Source organism: Drosophila suzukii, chromosome 3, assembly GCF_043229965.1.
Source record: "Drosophila suzukii chromosome 3, CBGP_Dsuzu_IsoJpt1.0, whole genome shotgun sequence".
NCBI lineage: Eukaryota > Metazoa > Arthropoda > Insecta > Diptera > Drosophilidae > Drosophila > Drosophila suzukii.
In genome coordinates, this window is record NC_092082.1 from 78,796,878 (window position 1) to 78,812,325 (window position 15,448).

At 41.6% G+C, this 15,448-nt stretch overlaps 2 protein-coding genes across 3 annotated transcripts in view; one reads left to right on the forward strand and one right to left on the reverse strand.

Annotated features, from left to right (window-relative positions):
- The window catches only part of timeout (circadian regulator timeout), a 75,677-nt gene that overhangs the window by 25,318 nt on the left and 34,911 nt on the right, over positions 1 to 15,448 (reverse strand). The window contains exon 12 of one of the 2 annotated variants that reach the window (XM_070996988.1): positions 13,166 to 13,218. The exons of the other annotated variant lie outside the window; for it this stretch is intronic. Within the exon in view, the coding sequence (XP_070853089.1) occupies positions 13,181 to 13,218 (38 nt within the window). The 3' untranslated portion in view covers positions 13,166 to 13,180. Of the gene's footprint in view, positions 1 to 13,165; positions 13,219 to 15,448 lie in introns of those variants that run through there. 2 annotated transcript variants of the gene reach the window in all.
- 2mit (leucine-rich repeat-containing protein 2mit) lies at positions 71 to 11,257 on the forward strand. The gene is made up of 2 exons (XM_070996989.1): positions 71 to 1,190; positions 4,497 to 11,257. The coding sequence occupies exons 1-2, from the start codon at positions 222 to 224 to the stop codon at positions 6,921 to 6,923; spliced, it is 3,396 nt and encodes a 1,131-aa protein (XP_070853090.1). The 5' UTR covers positions 71 to 221; the 3' UTR covers positions 6,924 to 11,257.

Genomic DNA, 15,448 nt, shown 5'->3' on the forward strand with positions numbered 1-15,448 from the left:
ACGCCCCCGGTGAACCAGGATAACCAGGCGAGTCCGATGAACGAGGAAATGAATGAGCCAGCAGCCATATTCAAAATTGAACGTTAAACGTTCGCACGTACCGAGCATAAATTCCAAGTGAAATAATAGAGCCGGAACGAACCAAAAAAATAAAAAACAAGAAAAACGTAACCTTTTAAAGCACAAAAAAAAACCAAGAACGCTTGAAAGTGGGGCGCAAAATGGTGAAAATCGTGAACCAACACTGTGATCTAGGCCTGGTCCTACTCCTCGCCTGGACATGGCTAACAAGGCTGGTGGTTTCGGCCCACCTGCCCCTCGAAGTGCCCACCCCATCCCGCCTGGCCGGCGAAAGGGAGGAGCAGCAGTTGTCCCTGCAGAATGTGGGTCTCAGCTACCAGAGCATCCATCGAATGTTGAGGGACGAAAACGAACCGGCCAGCTTTCGGGGGGAATTGCGATACCAACAGAGGCGCCACAAAAGGGAACTGGAACTTAATGCTCCAGCGAACAAGCTTAATCTCACCCACCGCGACTTGAGAACCTTCAATAGCACTAATGGTCAGTGGAAGGGTGACTTCCAGGTGATCACCGCCATGGATCTGAGTAGCAATCGGCTCGAAAGCCTCAGCTTGGACAACTTCAATCAGCTGAGGCAACTGGACTTGGGTAATAACTCCCTGGAGGTTATACCCCTGAGCTTAGCGGATACCAATAAATCACTTCCCCTCGTAACACTCGATCTTTCCTGCAATAACTTCAGCCACATTTCCACGAGCTTCTTTGCCCAACGATTACCTGAGCTGAAAAATCTCAACTTGGCTCACAATCAATTGATAAACATTTCCCGAGAATCGTTCTATAATTTGGTAGAGCTACAAACGTTGATTCTCAGTCATAATAACATCTCGGACATAGACTACGAAACTTTTCTGGCTCTTCCGAATCTGCAGCATCTGGATTTATCCCATAACCGCTTGAGTGGTTCTGCCATACGAGCTCTGCAGGGAATTCCGGATCTGGTCAGCCTTTCGATTGCCTACAATCCGGAAGTGGGAGTGGCCATGCAGGAGTTCGTCGCCTCCTGGAGTCTCAAGGAGTTGGATGCCAGCGGAACAGGATTGTGCCAGGTTCCGGCAGCTCTGGCGCAATCTGTGAGGACTCTCAAGTTGGCCGACAACTGGCTCAAGGTAAGTCAATAACGATATTTTATATGATATTTTAAATTATTTTAGATAATTTATATTGTTAAGATATACTTTATATCTGATTTTATTACTATACATTTTTTAAATTGTTATAAAGTTTTTAAGCATATAATTGTTTTGTTAAAATCCTTCCTTATACTTTTAAAACAGTTACTGAATATTTTTAGCATGATTTCTCCTCACTGTTTATTTTTATTGAATATTTATTATAATAGGTCTAGGCTTACGCCAAAAATAAAAATATTTCCCTTCCCCTATACTGACTTTTAGAAAGTAGGATGAAAAATGCTGGGGGAAACGCTCTGCTTTGATCGATAAATTACCAACTCGACTCCCCGAGTTGAGCAAGCCAATGAACCGCAATTCGACGCATTTGCCGGCAATTAACGGCACATTCCCGACAGACACTTGCCATCTTTGTCCTTGGCTTCAGATTCAGACCCAGTTCCAGTCCTCAGTGCTCAGTCCTCGGATCCTGCATCCTGCAGGAGGCTCCATTATGGTGGCTCCTTTGCCACAGCCGCCATTAATTAGCATCTGTTATGTGGCCTGTGCTCCTTGCTGCGTGCTTGAGTGCGTTTTCCTGAGCCCTCTGAATTTTCCCCGCTTTCACCCCGTGATTTTCCACCCACCCACTCACCAGGCGAAGCAACCGCAAGGCAATCTTACCACGCGTATGATTTACACTTTGTTATTTTTAAATTTTATGCCCCCTCAGCCATTTTGTGCGGCTCTCTTTTACTTCCGCCTTCGGTGCGGAAGTGGGAGAGGAAGCAAGAGGAGGGAGACTGTAAAGTTGTATGTGGTGTTAATTTTAGCATTGGGAGCTATTACATAAAAATAGGAAATTTATATTATTGATTTTGTAGACATTGAAATTATCTGGAAACCTGTTGGCTAGAATTTTGATTTTTAAAGGTTTCGATATGGAAGTATACTTTAATTCCTATTAAAAATAGCCTTATTCGTAATTATTAAGGGAAAGAGGGAATATAGGTTCTGTATATTAATAGAAACGTTCAAAATGACGTACCTATATATTAACAAAAATTCGACTCTTAATTGGTATCACATTACAATAGATAGCTAAAATTAAGTTCGCAACAACGCTTCCCCTGCAAAGCAATATAAATGAAATGGGATATTATAGCTAATAATCTCCAGCGAATAATCCAATTTAGAGCGTTAGGCGCGATGGGAACGAGGCTAGAAAAGTATTCTCCTTGAGTGGCAGTTGCAGGCATTGTTAAGCTGTTAGTCCGGCTAAGAGGACACGCCACTCAAGTCCAGTTAAGAACGTAATTAAGACACAATGTGGCCACACAATGGAATAGCAAAGTGCACTTGCCACTTTTCAACAAATGCGAGTGGAAAACAAAGGGAAAATAATGGAATGGGCGCTCAAGTCTTAATAAGGAAAGAAAAGCAATAAGAAGGGGCGATGAAGAAGGTTTCCCAACTGGACTAGGAAAATATACTTGGAACAGGGGAGGCACTGGACAGGTCCTGTGGACTTGATTGACATAAGCAGCAACACGAGCTGCAGATTAGCGTTACTCCTCCAATTGCCAACACTTGCAAACACAAAAACACCCACAGAAAAATAGAAAAAACAGCAAACAGATTTATAGGGGGCACAAAAATAGACAATCCCGATTGCATTATGGGCATAAAGCTCAGCAGGTCCGCAGGCTTCGTTTCACCCAGGTATTATCCTTAAACGGCTTCAAGTGTAGACAAACAAATGCGGCGCATAAATTGAGGCTGCCGCCGCCTTTGTCGCTCTGTCGATTATGGCGGAAGCCATAAAAGGTGCAAAAATACCGCTTCGTAAGCTGTTTAGGGCCAGAGACAAAGGCTCCCAGGCTGCCGGGAGAAGTGGGAGGAGCAGGAGCAGTAGCCGGAGCAGGAGCAGGATCCTGGGCCTGGGCATTAATAAAATAAGGATAATTGGCATAAGCATAATCACGTTTAAGCCAACAGCCAACGTGCAGCTGAGACGGCTGAGACAGGAGCTGAAATTAGAAGTACACTTGAAACAATCACTTTTTAGTGGGGTTTTTAAGCGGGGATTACTTTTTTGCTATGAGTCATATGAATCTTATATAATAAATATCGAATGTATTTCTATGATTTCTTTTCATTTCAATATTTTGTTCTTCTTATTTTCTACTCAATTTTAATATCCTTAAGGAATTTTTAAAGAAGCTATTAATAGTAATTTCAACTCAACCTACTGTTAAAAAATATTTTTAAAATAATTCAGCAACAGAAACCATCTGGTTTCAGATTTCTATGTCAACCGTTTCTATTGTCGGTTTAATTGACACTTTTTTATGGTTGCTCTTTTTTTTAGTATTTATTTTATGAATAAATATTTCTTTTCATGGCCTTGATTTTTTTCAAGTGGCCTAGCCAACTATCTGTGCAGTCGCTTCTGCCACTCCTGCTGCTCCTACTCCTCCAGCTCCTGGAGTGGCTCGTCACTGCTCCCGGGTGCCTTTGTTGCCAAGCCATTTTAATTTGTTCGCCGGGCCAGGCCGACTGCCTTTTGCCACTGCCTTTATCGGCAGTCAACACGCAGCCTTTTCATGGCAAATTATGGCGTTTAGGGGCCGCTGGTTGCCCATTCTGAGCCCCCAATTCTCAGCCCTATGCTATCATACTTTCATTTCTTCAGTGGCCCCAGGACAGAGACGACGGCAGGCTGTCTGGCTTCCTGGTTGCCTGGCACTCGTTTCATTTAACGAGTCGCGTCTATGTTTACTTTGGTGCCAGACGAGCATCGCCCCGGGCATTTCTGACATCGCAGGGATTGCGAAAAGGGGCAAGTTCGCATTCGCCGTCGCTGTCGAGTCCTTTGAAGTAATTATAATGGCAGATTTAAGTTAATTTTTAAACAATGTCGCATGGGGCTATGCATCTCGCACTTTCCCTCTTTGTCAGCCACTAATCAAATTTCCCCAGACTTTCGCCGAAGAACAATAACTTCTTGAGTGCTCGCAAAGTCAGCGGCTAGACGGGGATTAAATCATAAAAGTTGTCGTACGTAACCCTTTGTGGTCAATTTTCCATAAAACTGTCTTAACTTTTTGGATTTTCATAGGTGAAATGTACTGTTATACTTTTGAAATATAATACTTAAATATATCGAAAGGTTTAATTGAGTTTGGTATATATTTATTTTTACTATTTAATCATAATCATTTATAACTTTCCAAGTTATTTTTTTATCCGCGTCCCAAATGGTATATTTAAAACTTATAAAAATATACCTTAAATTTTCAGGCAATCAATTGTGGCGATATGGACAGCTATCCCCTGCTGCAGTACCTTGATCTCTCGCAATCCCGTATTGCCCAAGTAGAGGACGATGCCCTGGGGCGACTGGAGCTTCTCGAATCTCTGTTCCTGGATCACAATCTCCTAATGCGAGTGCCCAGTAGCCTGCCACCCTCGCTGGAGCACCTATTCCTCCAGCACAATCAGATAATGGAGCTACCGCCTCAGGTTTTCGTAGGCCTGGTCAATTTGCAGACATTGGATTTATCCAACAATCGTTTGATCTTTCTGCCCGCCCTTTCGCTGCCCAAGCTGCTTACCCTGAATCTGCAATCTTCAGGCGTGGAGAGCGTTAGCCAATCAATAGTGCACACACTGCCCCAGTTGAGGGATCTCCTACTGGAGGACAATCCTATCAAATGCAGCGATTTGCTCGGAATTGCCGAGTGGGCCAGTCCTTGCAGGTCAGAGGATGTGGGTCAGCCGAATGGGAGGATGGTCAGTGGGCGGGTGGATCTGAAGACGGAGTATCTGCAATTCCACAATTTTCACGAGAACTTCAGCAGGCGAGGGGAGTGCGGCAAAAGGAAACCGGAAGATGACACAAAGCCACCTTCTTGCAGCCTTACAAGTGCAGTAGAGACACTAACAACAACGCCGAAAACTATGTCAAAAGTTAAAAAGTCAAAGGGAGCAGACACGGCAGCAACAGCAGAAAAAACAGCAGCAACACATACGACAGAAACAGCAGCGACATCAGCAGCAGCAGCAATCCCAACAGCAACACCAGGCAACCCAACAGCAACATCAGCAATGCAATCAGCTGGCAACAGCGTTGCCCAGTTAACCACAAAAACTTTGCGGCCAACAGAAACAACTTCGTTAGAGGAACTGCAGCAGCGGCAACAAATGCCTGGCATGCCGGCCAAAACAACAGCAATGCCAGCAAAGAACCTGCCAAGTTTTAACCAGACAAAGGCAACAACAGCGGCTCCCATTTTGGCAACGCCAGCAGCAACATCAGCAACTGCAGCAACAGCAACACCAACAGCAGCAACAACAGCAATAAATTCCTACAAGCCAGCGAACATTAGCGGTGCCACAAAAACAGCAGCAACATCAGCTGAACAACCAGCAATTGAAGTGCCACAAACAATTTTGGCTGGCAAAAAATCTGACAAAATGCCAAGCGATAAGGCACAGGAGACTTTATTAAAATACCCACCACCGACGACACCGGGGGACAACACATCCGGTCAAGTGGCAACACCGAAGCACAAACATGCAACATTGCAACTGCACGTTAAGGATCGACATCTAATTGGCACACCGCTGCTGATGCACAAGGGCGATGTCCTCTTGGTGGACGCCGAGCAGTTGTTGCTACCCGGAACGGCCACGGTGGCCGATGCGGATGCGGAAGTCTTGGACTCCAGCCAACATCATCTGTCAGCAGATCAGGAAAGGCACCAGTCAGCGGCTGAGGAAGCAATAAACGGCGACTCCAAGTCTCCTCCGAAAAACCACAAAAAGAAGCCATCGCTGAGCATCAAGAAGATGACCTACAGCACCAAACATGCCGTAAAAAAGGTTGAGGAACTGGGTGCTACCTTGAATCCACCGCCTCCACAGCATCAACATAGCAGTGTCAACACGCCAAGGGAGGCCTCTCCAGAGGAACTCAGCACCTTTGCCCAGCTAAAAGCCTATGTGGAACTAAAAAGTGAATCGAAACCAGAACATCTGATGGATCAAAGGGAGGAGAGCCTTCACAATCTCACGGGAAATCATCCTGGTGTCATGTTGCTGGTGGCCTGCGTGTTATTCATTGTATTACTAGCAGGTTTGGCTCATGTCTATCGCTGTGAATTGCCCTGGCAGAGAAGCAATCGCTCTGGGCAACTAAGACCGCATCATCAGAGGCATCTTAATGATACCGATGATGCCCACAGCTTCCTGCACTATCTGGGATCCGTCAATTCTTCAGGAGATCCAGCTCGTCTGCAAAAGTGGCATCACAGCACCCGGAGAGAGGCTCCTTATAGCTCCCCGCTGCACAATCTCCAAGCTCGTGAGCTGCAACAGCAGCGATGCCAGCAATTCTACAGCTCATCACTGGCGGACAAGAGCTCCTCCACCACCACATCCTCCGCTTCCTCGTCGGGCAGCAGTCGCAGTAGCCTGCATTCGCCCAGCAGAGATGACAGCTACTACATAGAGATGGCGCCCAGTAGTCCAACTGCGTCCACCCTGCCCAGTTTACCCATGGAATTGTTGGGCAGCAGGAGTAGTAATCTCGGAATCCGTACAGATCGAGTGGCTGCCACAGATCTGGGCGGCACCACAGCAGCGGTACCTTCTTCGGCGGCGGCCATCAAGTCGGTGAGCAGCAGACTGATGGCCCCCAGTTCGCGGAGGCTGGGCATCTGGTGACAAACCGTCTTTGGCCAGCGACAATACGCGCCCTTTCAGTAGAGTAAAAATGTAAGATTTAATGGAGCCCAACCGACAATCGTCAGCTGCCAACTACCAACCCAAACGAGTCAAAGAGCTAAGATATCCTTCAAGAAATTAATACTTAACTAGTTATGAAGATTTCAGTGTTCAAAATAACTCAGAGTTCATTATATTCAATTAAAGAATATTGTTGTGGTTATACAATGTTGTAAACGAAAAGATTATAAAGCCCCTAAAGCCATTAACATATTTTTCAAGGCATTTCTTCTGAAGTCGGCTTCAACTTTATGTACACATCTTTCGGTTCGTATGCTTTTCAAAAAAGTTCGCCAACTTGTCTGCTAATGACTATGAAATACCATTGAGGATTAGTACTTTCGCCTATTTTTAGGACTCTAAAAGGTTAAAAATAGAACTTCTAAGTGAACTCCAAAAAGGAAAACATAAATGCCAGCAGCTTAATGTCTATATATAGATTACGTTGAGTTCCTTGGCTCCCGGCTTGATTTATGATGGCTCAGTGCCCACACGTTGCAGGCCTCTTAGCGATTCGGTTAGCAGCAACAATTTGTCATAAATTCCTGTTACGTATACGCCGCATGTAACCGGGCAATGGCGGCAGGGCGACGAGCGTAGACAAGCGGCCAAGCCAAGTGGAGAAATGGCCAAGGAGCCAAATAGCCAACGCCAGCAAAGTTTTTACGAGCCATCCGAACCGAAGTCGATGTCCATCTTGTGGCCGTATTTGGGTCAGTTTACTGACCAAGAGACCACCGTGTGCGGCCCAGTTAACTTTATATAAGTGCCTGTCCGTTTGCCAAGATTAAGTGTTTTGATAGTCATGCATATAAAAATGAAATATCGATCAAGTATTAAATAACAATTTAGTTTATGACAGACCCAATTCAGTAATCAGAAGTTGTGCCAGGAGATGCTGAGCCAGGCGGATAAATCGAAGGAAATTGGTTGAGAGTAAATTTAATATGGTAGTGGACGCTGAGCAGGGACATCATTTCATCCATATTGGGAATTACTGAGACTAATTTACTACAGAGTTTACGACAGATTTATAGAATGATGTTAGGTGTACAACTTTCTTATTAAATTTTTCTTTTAACCTCACTTTCGAATTCCCAACTTTCAAGCCTTTTCCTTCTTGTGTTTATTACCCTTTAAGACTTTCTGTTCTCCTAAGTTCGATGCTTGGCAGAATCTTAACCCACTTTTCCGGCTGCTTCAGATGCCAGAGTTTAAATTGCAATCTAATTAAAGTTTCGCCTTTGTCCCTTCATCCATTTCCACTCACCCTTTGGGATGGCAGAAGTGTTCTTTGCTATCTTCGCCGGCATCTAGCATTCTTCACCCCATTTGAAGATACTGGGGGAAACTTTCCCTCAGAATCAGCCCTGCACTTAACCTCATTTTACAAATTGACCAACACAACATATGGTGTAAATCCAGCCAAATGGCCAGACATCTAATCCGCCACGCCAAAAGTGAAATGTTGTAAAACTATTTGGGGGCTATGTGGTGAGCATGTATCTAACGGACATCAAAATAATGTGGCAGCAAATCAAATTACAAGGCACGCGGCTGGATCTCCAGGGGTGGCAAAATGGTTAGGGGAATGGCCAAAGGAACGTTGAACGAACATAGAACACAACAATTACATTAAGACACGATAAAAAGTTGTGCAACAATCTTGCGACCCCAACCACTGAACTAAACCGAACTACGCCGAACTGAGCTGAACTGCTGAACCACCTCCACATCCTCCTCCTTCCAGAACGGCGAACCACAGTCATTGCACAGCTTTTTCAACTTTTTGTGGCTTTGTAATTGGAATACAAGAAGAAGGCGCGTGTACACAAGCCTCAGCAACAGGAAACAGTCGGAGAAAGTGAAGTGGAGAGAGCTATATTCGGGTTAGAAAGCACTCAGAAAAATAATGAATACTTATGTACTTAAATAGGGAAACTAGATCTAGAAAGAGATTTACTTATCTCATGAAGTAACTTATCTTAACAACATGTCTTTAAAACCTTTTGGTATTTTAACATTATACCAAGTATTAAAGATATTATATCACTTCAAAGATGGTATTTTAAAATAATTTTCAAGTGTAATGTTTAATGCATTATGCTTCAACAGAAAATAAAACCATCTGAATATTTATCTTTAATTTTATTTTTAAATCAGTGGTTCCGCAGTGCAGTAATTTACAATACCTAGATATTTGAAAGTTGTCTTTTAAGTGTCTGAGCAATCAATTTAAAGTAGAAAGTTCAATACCCAATTTTGTCCAAGTGCAGATAGACAAAACTTTGTTTTCGGGGGGAGGTTGGAAGGCGTTCAAGCAGAGTCCGCTTAAGCAATTCAGAAGGATTTATTTTCGGCCACAAAAGCGAAATGCCCGACAAAGCGCTCCGAACAACAATTAAAGTAATGCTGACCAACAACCCACGCCCGGTTGGGTGGGATTAGATGATGATGGCCGAGAGCCGGCGGGGTGTCCTTCCGCCTCCTTGGTCCTTCTTCTTGGAGTGTTCGAGTGCTCGTCCGATGCCAGGACGCACAAAATCTTAATTAAGGAACTTCCACTTCCCAAGTGGAAGCAAGTGTGGGGAATTTTTTGAGCGTTTCGAAGGAGGGCCGGACCTTTTTATATGTCGGCCTGCCAGCACAGCACAAAATTCGCCTACAAAAGAAACCCTGCGGCTTGAGTGACCCAGAGAGTCCGAAGTCCGGTTGGATTTAGTCCTGGAGCATTGTCAAATTTAATGAAGGTTTCCCTTTCTCGGACTTTTTGCTTATGACACTGGCCAGCTTGCCAAAGATTTAGGAAGTTTTCCAGCCGAGGAGAACCAACTGAAATGAGTTAATTCGATATTTGACACTTTCGTAGCTCGCATTCCACACAATCTCGGTATGTGATGGGTTCCAGATCCAGATCCAGAAGACCCTGGGCCAGGGACCCTCGGCTTTTGTCTCCCTGCGCAGTTAATAAAGTTGGTCCGGGGCAGAACGTAATTATTTGCCTGCTAAATGGCTTTTGGAGCGACATTTCGGGTCCGTAAATGGGGGCGATTTAGAAAATTATGTGAAAATAAGTTGCCTTTTGTTTGGCCATTGGCCATTGGGCATTGGCCGTTGGCAGTTGGCGGTTGTTGGGATCGTAAATAACGTTCATAATTGGGCAGACTCGAAAAGTGGTCGACGGCGGTTGGGTGGAAGGCAAACAGAACTCGAAATAAACATCTCGGCCGTATGGATAGCAAACAATAATTAAACTTAATTGCGCTGTACATTGAAACGTCAAACTGTAAATTATAGTTATTAACATTTACTTGTAGCAAAGTTTACTTGAACTAACATTTCAATTCTGAATATTGCATGTACAATTTTCCATAGAGTATGTATTTAAAATTTACCAAAACAAAACAAGGATTTAAAAGTAAAATAGAAGAAAGCGCCACAGCCAGGAAAATACAATTCGAGTAACGTTAATATTTGCATTTAATTTGTCGAAAATCAAAGTAAAATGCGATAAAAACCCACAATAACAACAAAAACTAATTGCCAAATATTTGACGTACAGTTTGTAGCGTTAGCCATTACAACCTTTATATGTACGGTTACATATATAAATATATATAATATATAGAAACAAAGAAATGGCAAAAAACCAGATACATTCTAGCGTAAAGCCGAGCAAATAATTATTAAACAAATACTTCTATTTACAAAACACAGCAAATATTTAGTTAAGCCAAAATGACGCGCAGCATTTTAATTAAACAACAGAAAATCGAGAGCTCTCAGAAACAGATGCGTATTGCAGAAATTCCAATAAGTAAGGGTAAACAATAGTTGCAGCATAATTTTCCATGTGTAATTGTAAATAGCAAACTAAAACCAAATGTGAAAATACATTAAAAAAATGCTGGGGCAAACCAACCAGCAAACAAACAAAAAATATTCCACAAAAAAATATCTGCTGGAGGAGAAGTTCCAAATATATATATTTATGTTAGATTTAGTGCTGCCAAAATCGTAGCGTCAAGGGTTGAATAAAACAAACTAAAGATTATATGTATGAAGATTAAAAATAACAGTAGCATTAAGTGAAATGTATTATTGATATAGCAAATATGGATAGCAATTAAAAGTGTAAAGATAACATGGCAAACATTTTATGAAATCTTCTCGAAAAACCAACACAATTTTAATGCAAACAAAATAAAACCGAAAGAAATGTGAAAATAATAAAATTGAGAAATTTAATTTGAAAGAGTAAAATCACTACGTCATTACTGGCATTTTTATTTGGTTGGGGGATTAAGTTTACTTATATTTTATATAAAATCAGAAGGGGAAAGCATCGAAAGAGAATATCAATTAAGTGAAAGGAGAGAAGACAACGAAAAGCCCTGAGAATTTAAAGACGGAAGCAGGACAGTCAATAATATTATGTTTTCACTGATTTTTACGGACTTTAAGCGATGCCATATTGAAAACAATTGGCTGCAAAAATCGCAGCAAACGTTAATAAGAAATTTAAGTCCACTTATAATTTCAATAATGAAATAAAATCCGACGGTTGCCGCTTAACATAATGAATTATATTTTTCATTTAGAGAAAATAAAATTTTCTGATTATTGTTTGTTCTTAAACAGAAATTATAATTTTTAAATGAATTAAAATATTAAACACGTTGTTCATTAACAAATATTAAAAAAAAATGTTGATAAATATATTCAGGAACAGACTTATCCCGACTATCAGCATATACAAAAGTATCCATGCACATCTTCCAGATCATGAATGACAACCCATAGTGGGAAACAAGATCAAACCAAGCGAGCAGGGCAATAAAAATAAACGTTAAATTAGTGACACATGCTGGACGTAAAAGTGAATGAAGCCACGGCTAAATTATGCCAATACACACAGCCCGAAGTCCCAGGAAAATTCCCGGGGGGAAGTCAAATGGTCAGGACCCAACAAAAAGGGGACATTTTTATTTCAAATCCAATTATTTCACATCGAAACTGCAATCAGATGATTGCGTTCAGCAACAGGAAGTGTTCACATATACATGAATACGTGTGTGGTGCGTGTGTGTGTAGTGGTAGGTTCGTATGTGTATTGGTGGACAAACGACGCTGTGAAAATGGCCGACAAAATGAAAGTCAATTGGTTCTTTTTATATTTTTTTTTTGTTCTACCTTCTGTTTTCATCTTTTTGTTCTCTTGCCCTTTTGTGGCGTTTTTGTTTCTTTCGATATATAAATGTCGTTAGCAGTGGGAAAAGTGGGGAAAAACCGGGGAAAACCCGGGGAAAAAAGGGAGAAACTGTCGCCACATTGGGGAACTCGGCGCACATGTCAAGAAATTGTTATGCGCCCTTGGACATTCATTCGTATGGGCGGGAATTAAATATTCAATATTGCATCGGGGCAAACACCCGACATTCAATATCGTCAAAATTCCTTCATTTGATCGAGGGGGGTGTCGTCGAAATGCGTGCCCAATAAAAAGGTTAATGGTAGAATAATAAAAATATAACGAAATTTGTGACATGCGGCGACAGTTTGATGAGGAAATGCCATTTCGTATCCAATTTTTTGCCCCACATTTTGATGGGTGCAAAGGTGAGAGAGTGAGCCCAGTGGCAATGTCATATTTTGCCCAGTTGCTTGGCAATCCACTTTTTTTTTTGCGATTCCCATGCTGGCTCATAAGTGCCCTGTCAGCAGTTAATGCAGTTGGCATTTGACTGATGGCAAAGCCATCCACAAAGTCTAGGCCAGAAGGACATTATCTCTGATTAACCCAAATAAGCACTGAGCGGTGGGGAAAACCAGAGATGGAGCTCTGAAAGTACTTTCGGTCCACACAGAAAAAATCCGACTTTTCAATTGTCAGCTTAACTTTCACGTGGCATGTTTACCTACAATTAAATGTAACTAATTGATTACCAATTACGTTTATTTCACTTTAATGAGAATTTATTAAATTATTGGGCGGAAAAGTTCGCATTTACAAGTTAGAGTTGATAGATTTTTTAGAATTGATTTTGACATTATGGCACATTTTCTCCAGTGCAAGACCACTTAAAAATGATCTGAATTTTCCCCCTAATGAGTATGAGAAGATGAAGAGAAAGTGGGAAAATGAAAGCAGCAAAGTGCAGGGCAATGGAATAATTGCCCGGGCAGCCATTGAACTGTTAATTTTTATGCAATTTACTGCAGCGGATGCCCAAAACTGAAATGAAAAATGTTTGACTTTGTTTAAGAGACTGTATATGTGCATTTTTTCCACCCCATATAGCTATATATAAGAGAGCACAGCTGGGGGAAAACTTTATCTAATTGATTTTCGGAGCAGTGCAGCCAAATGGTGCTCCATTAGCGTCACTCATGCCGAAACAGAAAAAAACGGAAGCCAAACTAACGTATTTTTTCCTTTCGCTTTTTTTATATAAATATGCAAAAAAAAAATCGTGTGGGTTCTTGATGTGCTTTGGGACCCAAAAATACACACAGATAGCCGTACACCGAGGGGGTGGCACACTGGCAACTTTAAATTGCATTCATTTTTAATGCAGCGCCGCCAAAAAGCATGGCCACATTACGTATACGCAACGTAGTATGCTCCAGGGACACATTGCTTAATTCCAGCCACCGCCCAGGCCATCATCCGCCCAAGTGCGTGCCAGGAGCAGGGAATCGGGAGCAGGGGTCGAGGAGCAGCAATCCTGGGGGTGTCGCATCCATGTGTGACACTCCCAGGACATCCAGCACACACCGCCACACATCCTCAAATGTCGAATGTAAAAAAGGCGAGCTCGCATTATACAATAAACCGCGAGTTTTTATACGCTTGCAGCGAGCATTTTCAACCTTGCTGAAAGTTCACAATCCTATTAAATTAATTGGGAAAAAATTGAGATTCAATCTTTAAGCAAATATTTATGGATGCCTGTTCACCAGCTTTAAATATTCTGATATATTTTTTATTCTAAAGTAACTATACCGCTTAGAAATGATATTTGCTTAAACCCTTAATTGTTTTTTAGCTGTTTTAATTTTAAAAGTGATTTAAATTAAACAAAAATTAGTATTTGCACATAAAATAGCAACCAATTATATTTTTAAGGTTACACTTTTGTGGAATAGGGAAACATATAATAAAATCCATTTTTAACTATCAATAAAATTTTAGAATTTTGTGGTTATGTTTTGAGATTTAGGGAAAACAACATAAAATCCACATGTGTCAGGGTTTGATAAGGGTATTCCAATAAACCCACGTGTTCCTGGAGAATCAAGTGTGCTGGTTGGGACGGTAACGATTTCATTTCATGGTTTTGCACTCGTTATGACTTTTGCCTCACGCTTTACCTCTTTCTATTCCCAGTCCCCTTTATTTCCCGGTATTTCACTGAACTCCCCTATCGGGTCTCTCCGCTTTGCTTGGTTTTTATTGTCGCCCAGTTGCGAACTAGTGTCCCCAAAGTATGCAACGTTTTATGTTTACTAGAGGTAAAATTCCGCACTCGAGTTTTTCTGCTTTTTTTTTTTTTTTTCAAGCAGCATTGTAATGTCTCTGAGCCCGCCGACAAAACTTTTTTTGTTTTTCAATTTAAAGTTACATTTTCGGTTACCTTTTCGCATTACATATTTTGAATGTCATTGCCGCCAACTGTGGCCGGCAGTGCGAGGCCCACAAAATCCCAGGAGAAAAGTGAGAGCCCAGGTGTGGTTTGTGTGTGTTTATTTATGAATAGTAGAAAAAACAGCGAGACAAATGGACATATGAAAAAACACAGGCTAAACGAACATGGGCCATGGAAATTCAGGTAAATTTAATCCAGCGCCAATTTTTATAGTCCCTCAAAATTTAAAAGCTTTTCATGAAACTTGTTATTTAAGTTTTTAATTTATATTATTATGCAAACATCACAAATCATATCACTTAATTAAAGACATTTTGAACTAAGCAAATGAAACTATACTTCACAAAATAAATAAAATAAGTGAAGCTGGCTTTTCTCAAGGCATTATTGAATTATTTGTAGAATTGAAAAACTGAAAATCCACAAGCGATGACTAAACTAATCAAGGTAAACGAATAGGATGTCTCTCTGGCAGAAAGTTACCACCCAATAAAAATGGCCAGCAGAAAGGCAAATCAGTGTCGAGAAGAGTCACCTAATTGAGTAAGTGTCATCACCGGACCATCCGCATCCAGATCCGGAACTCTGAGTTCCCTATATATACCATGTGTGTCTGTGCTGATGGGTGTTGTGGTTGACGTCTGGTATCGCACTCTTTGTGCCAGTGGATTTGGAAAACGGGGACAGCAGACACGACACGTCAGCTTGCAAATATACTGCTCAAAGAGGGGGGCCAGGATTCTTACACCAAGAAAAAATATATTTAAATATTCCAAAGTCTTAAGATTCTGATCTTAACTTGTTGAAAATACTGAA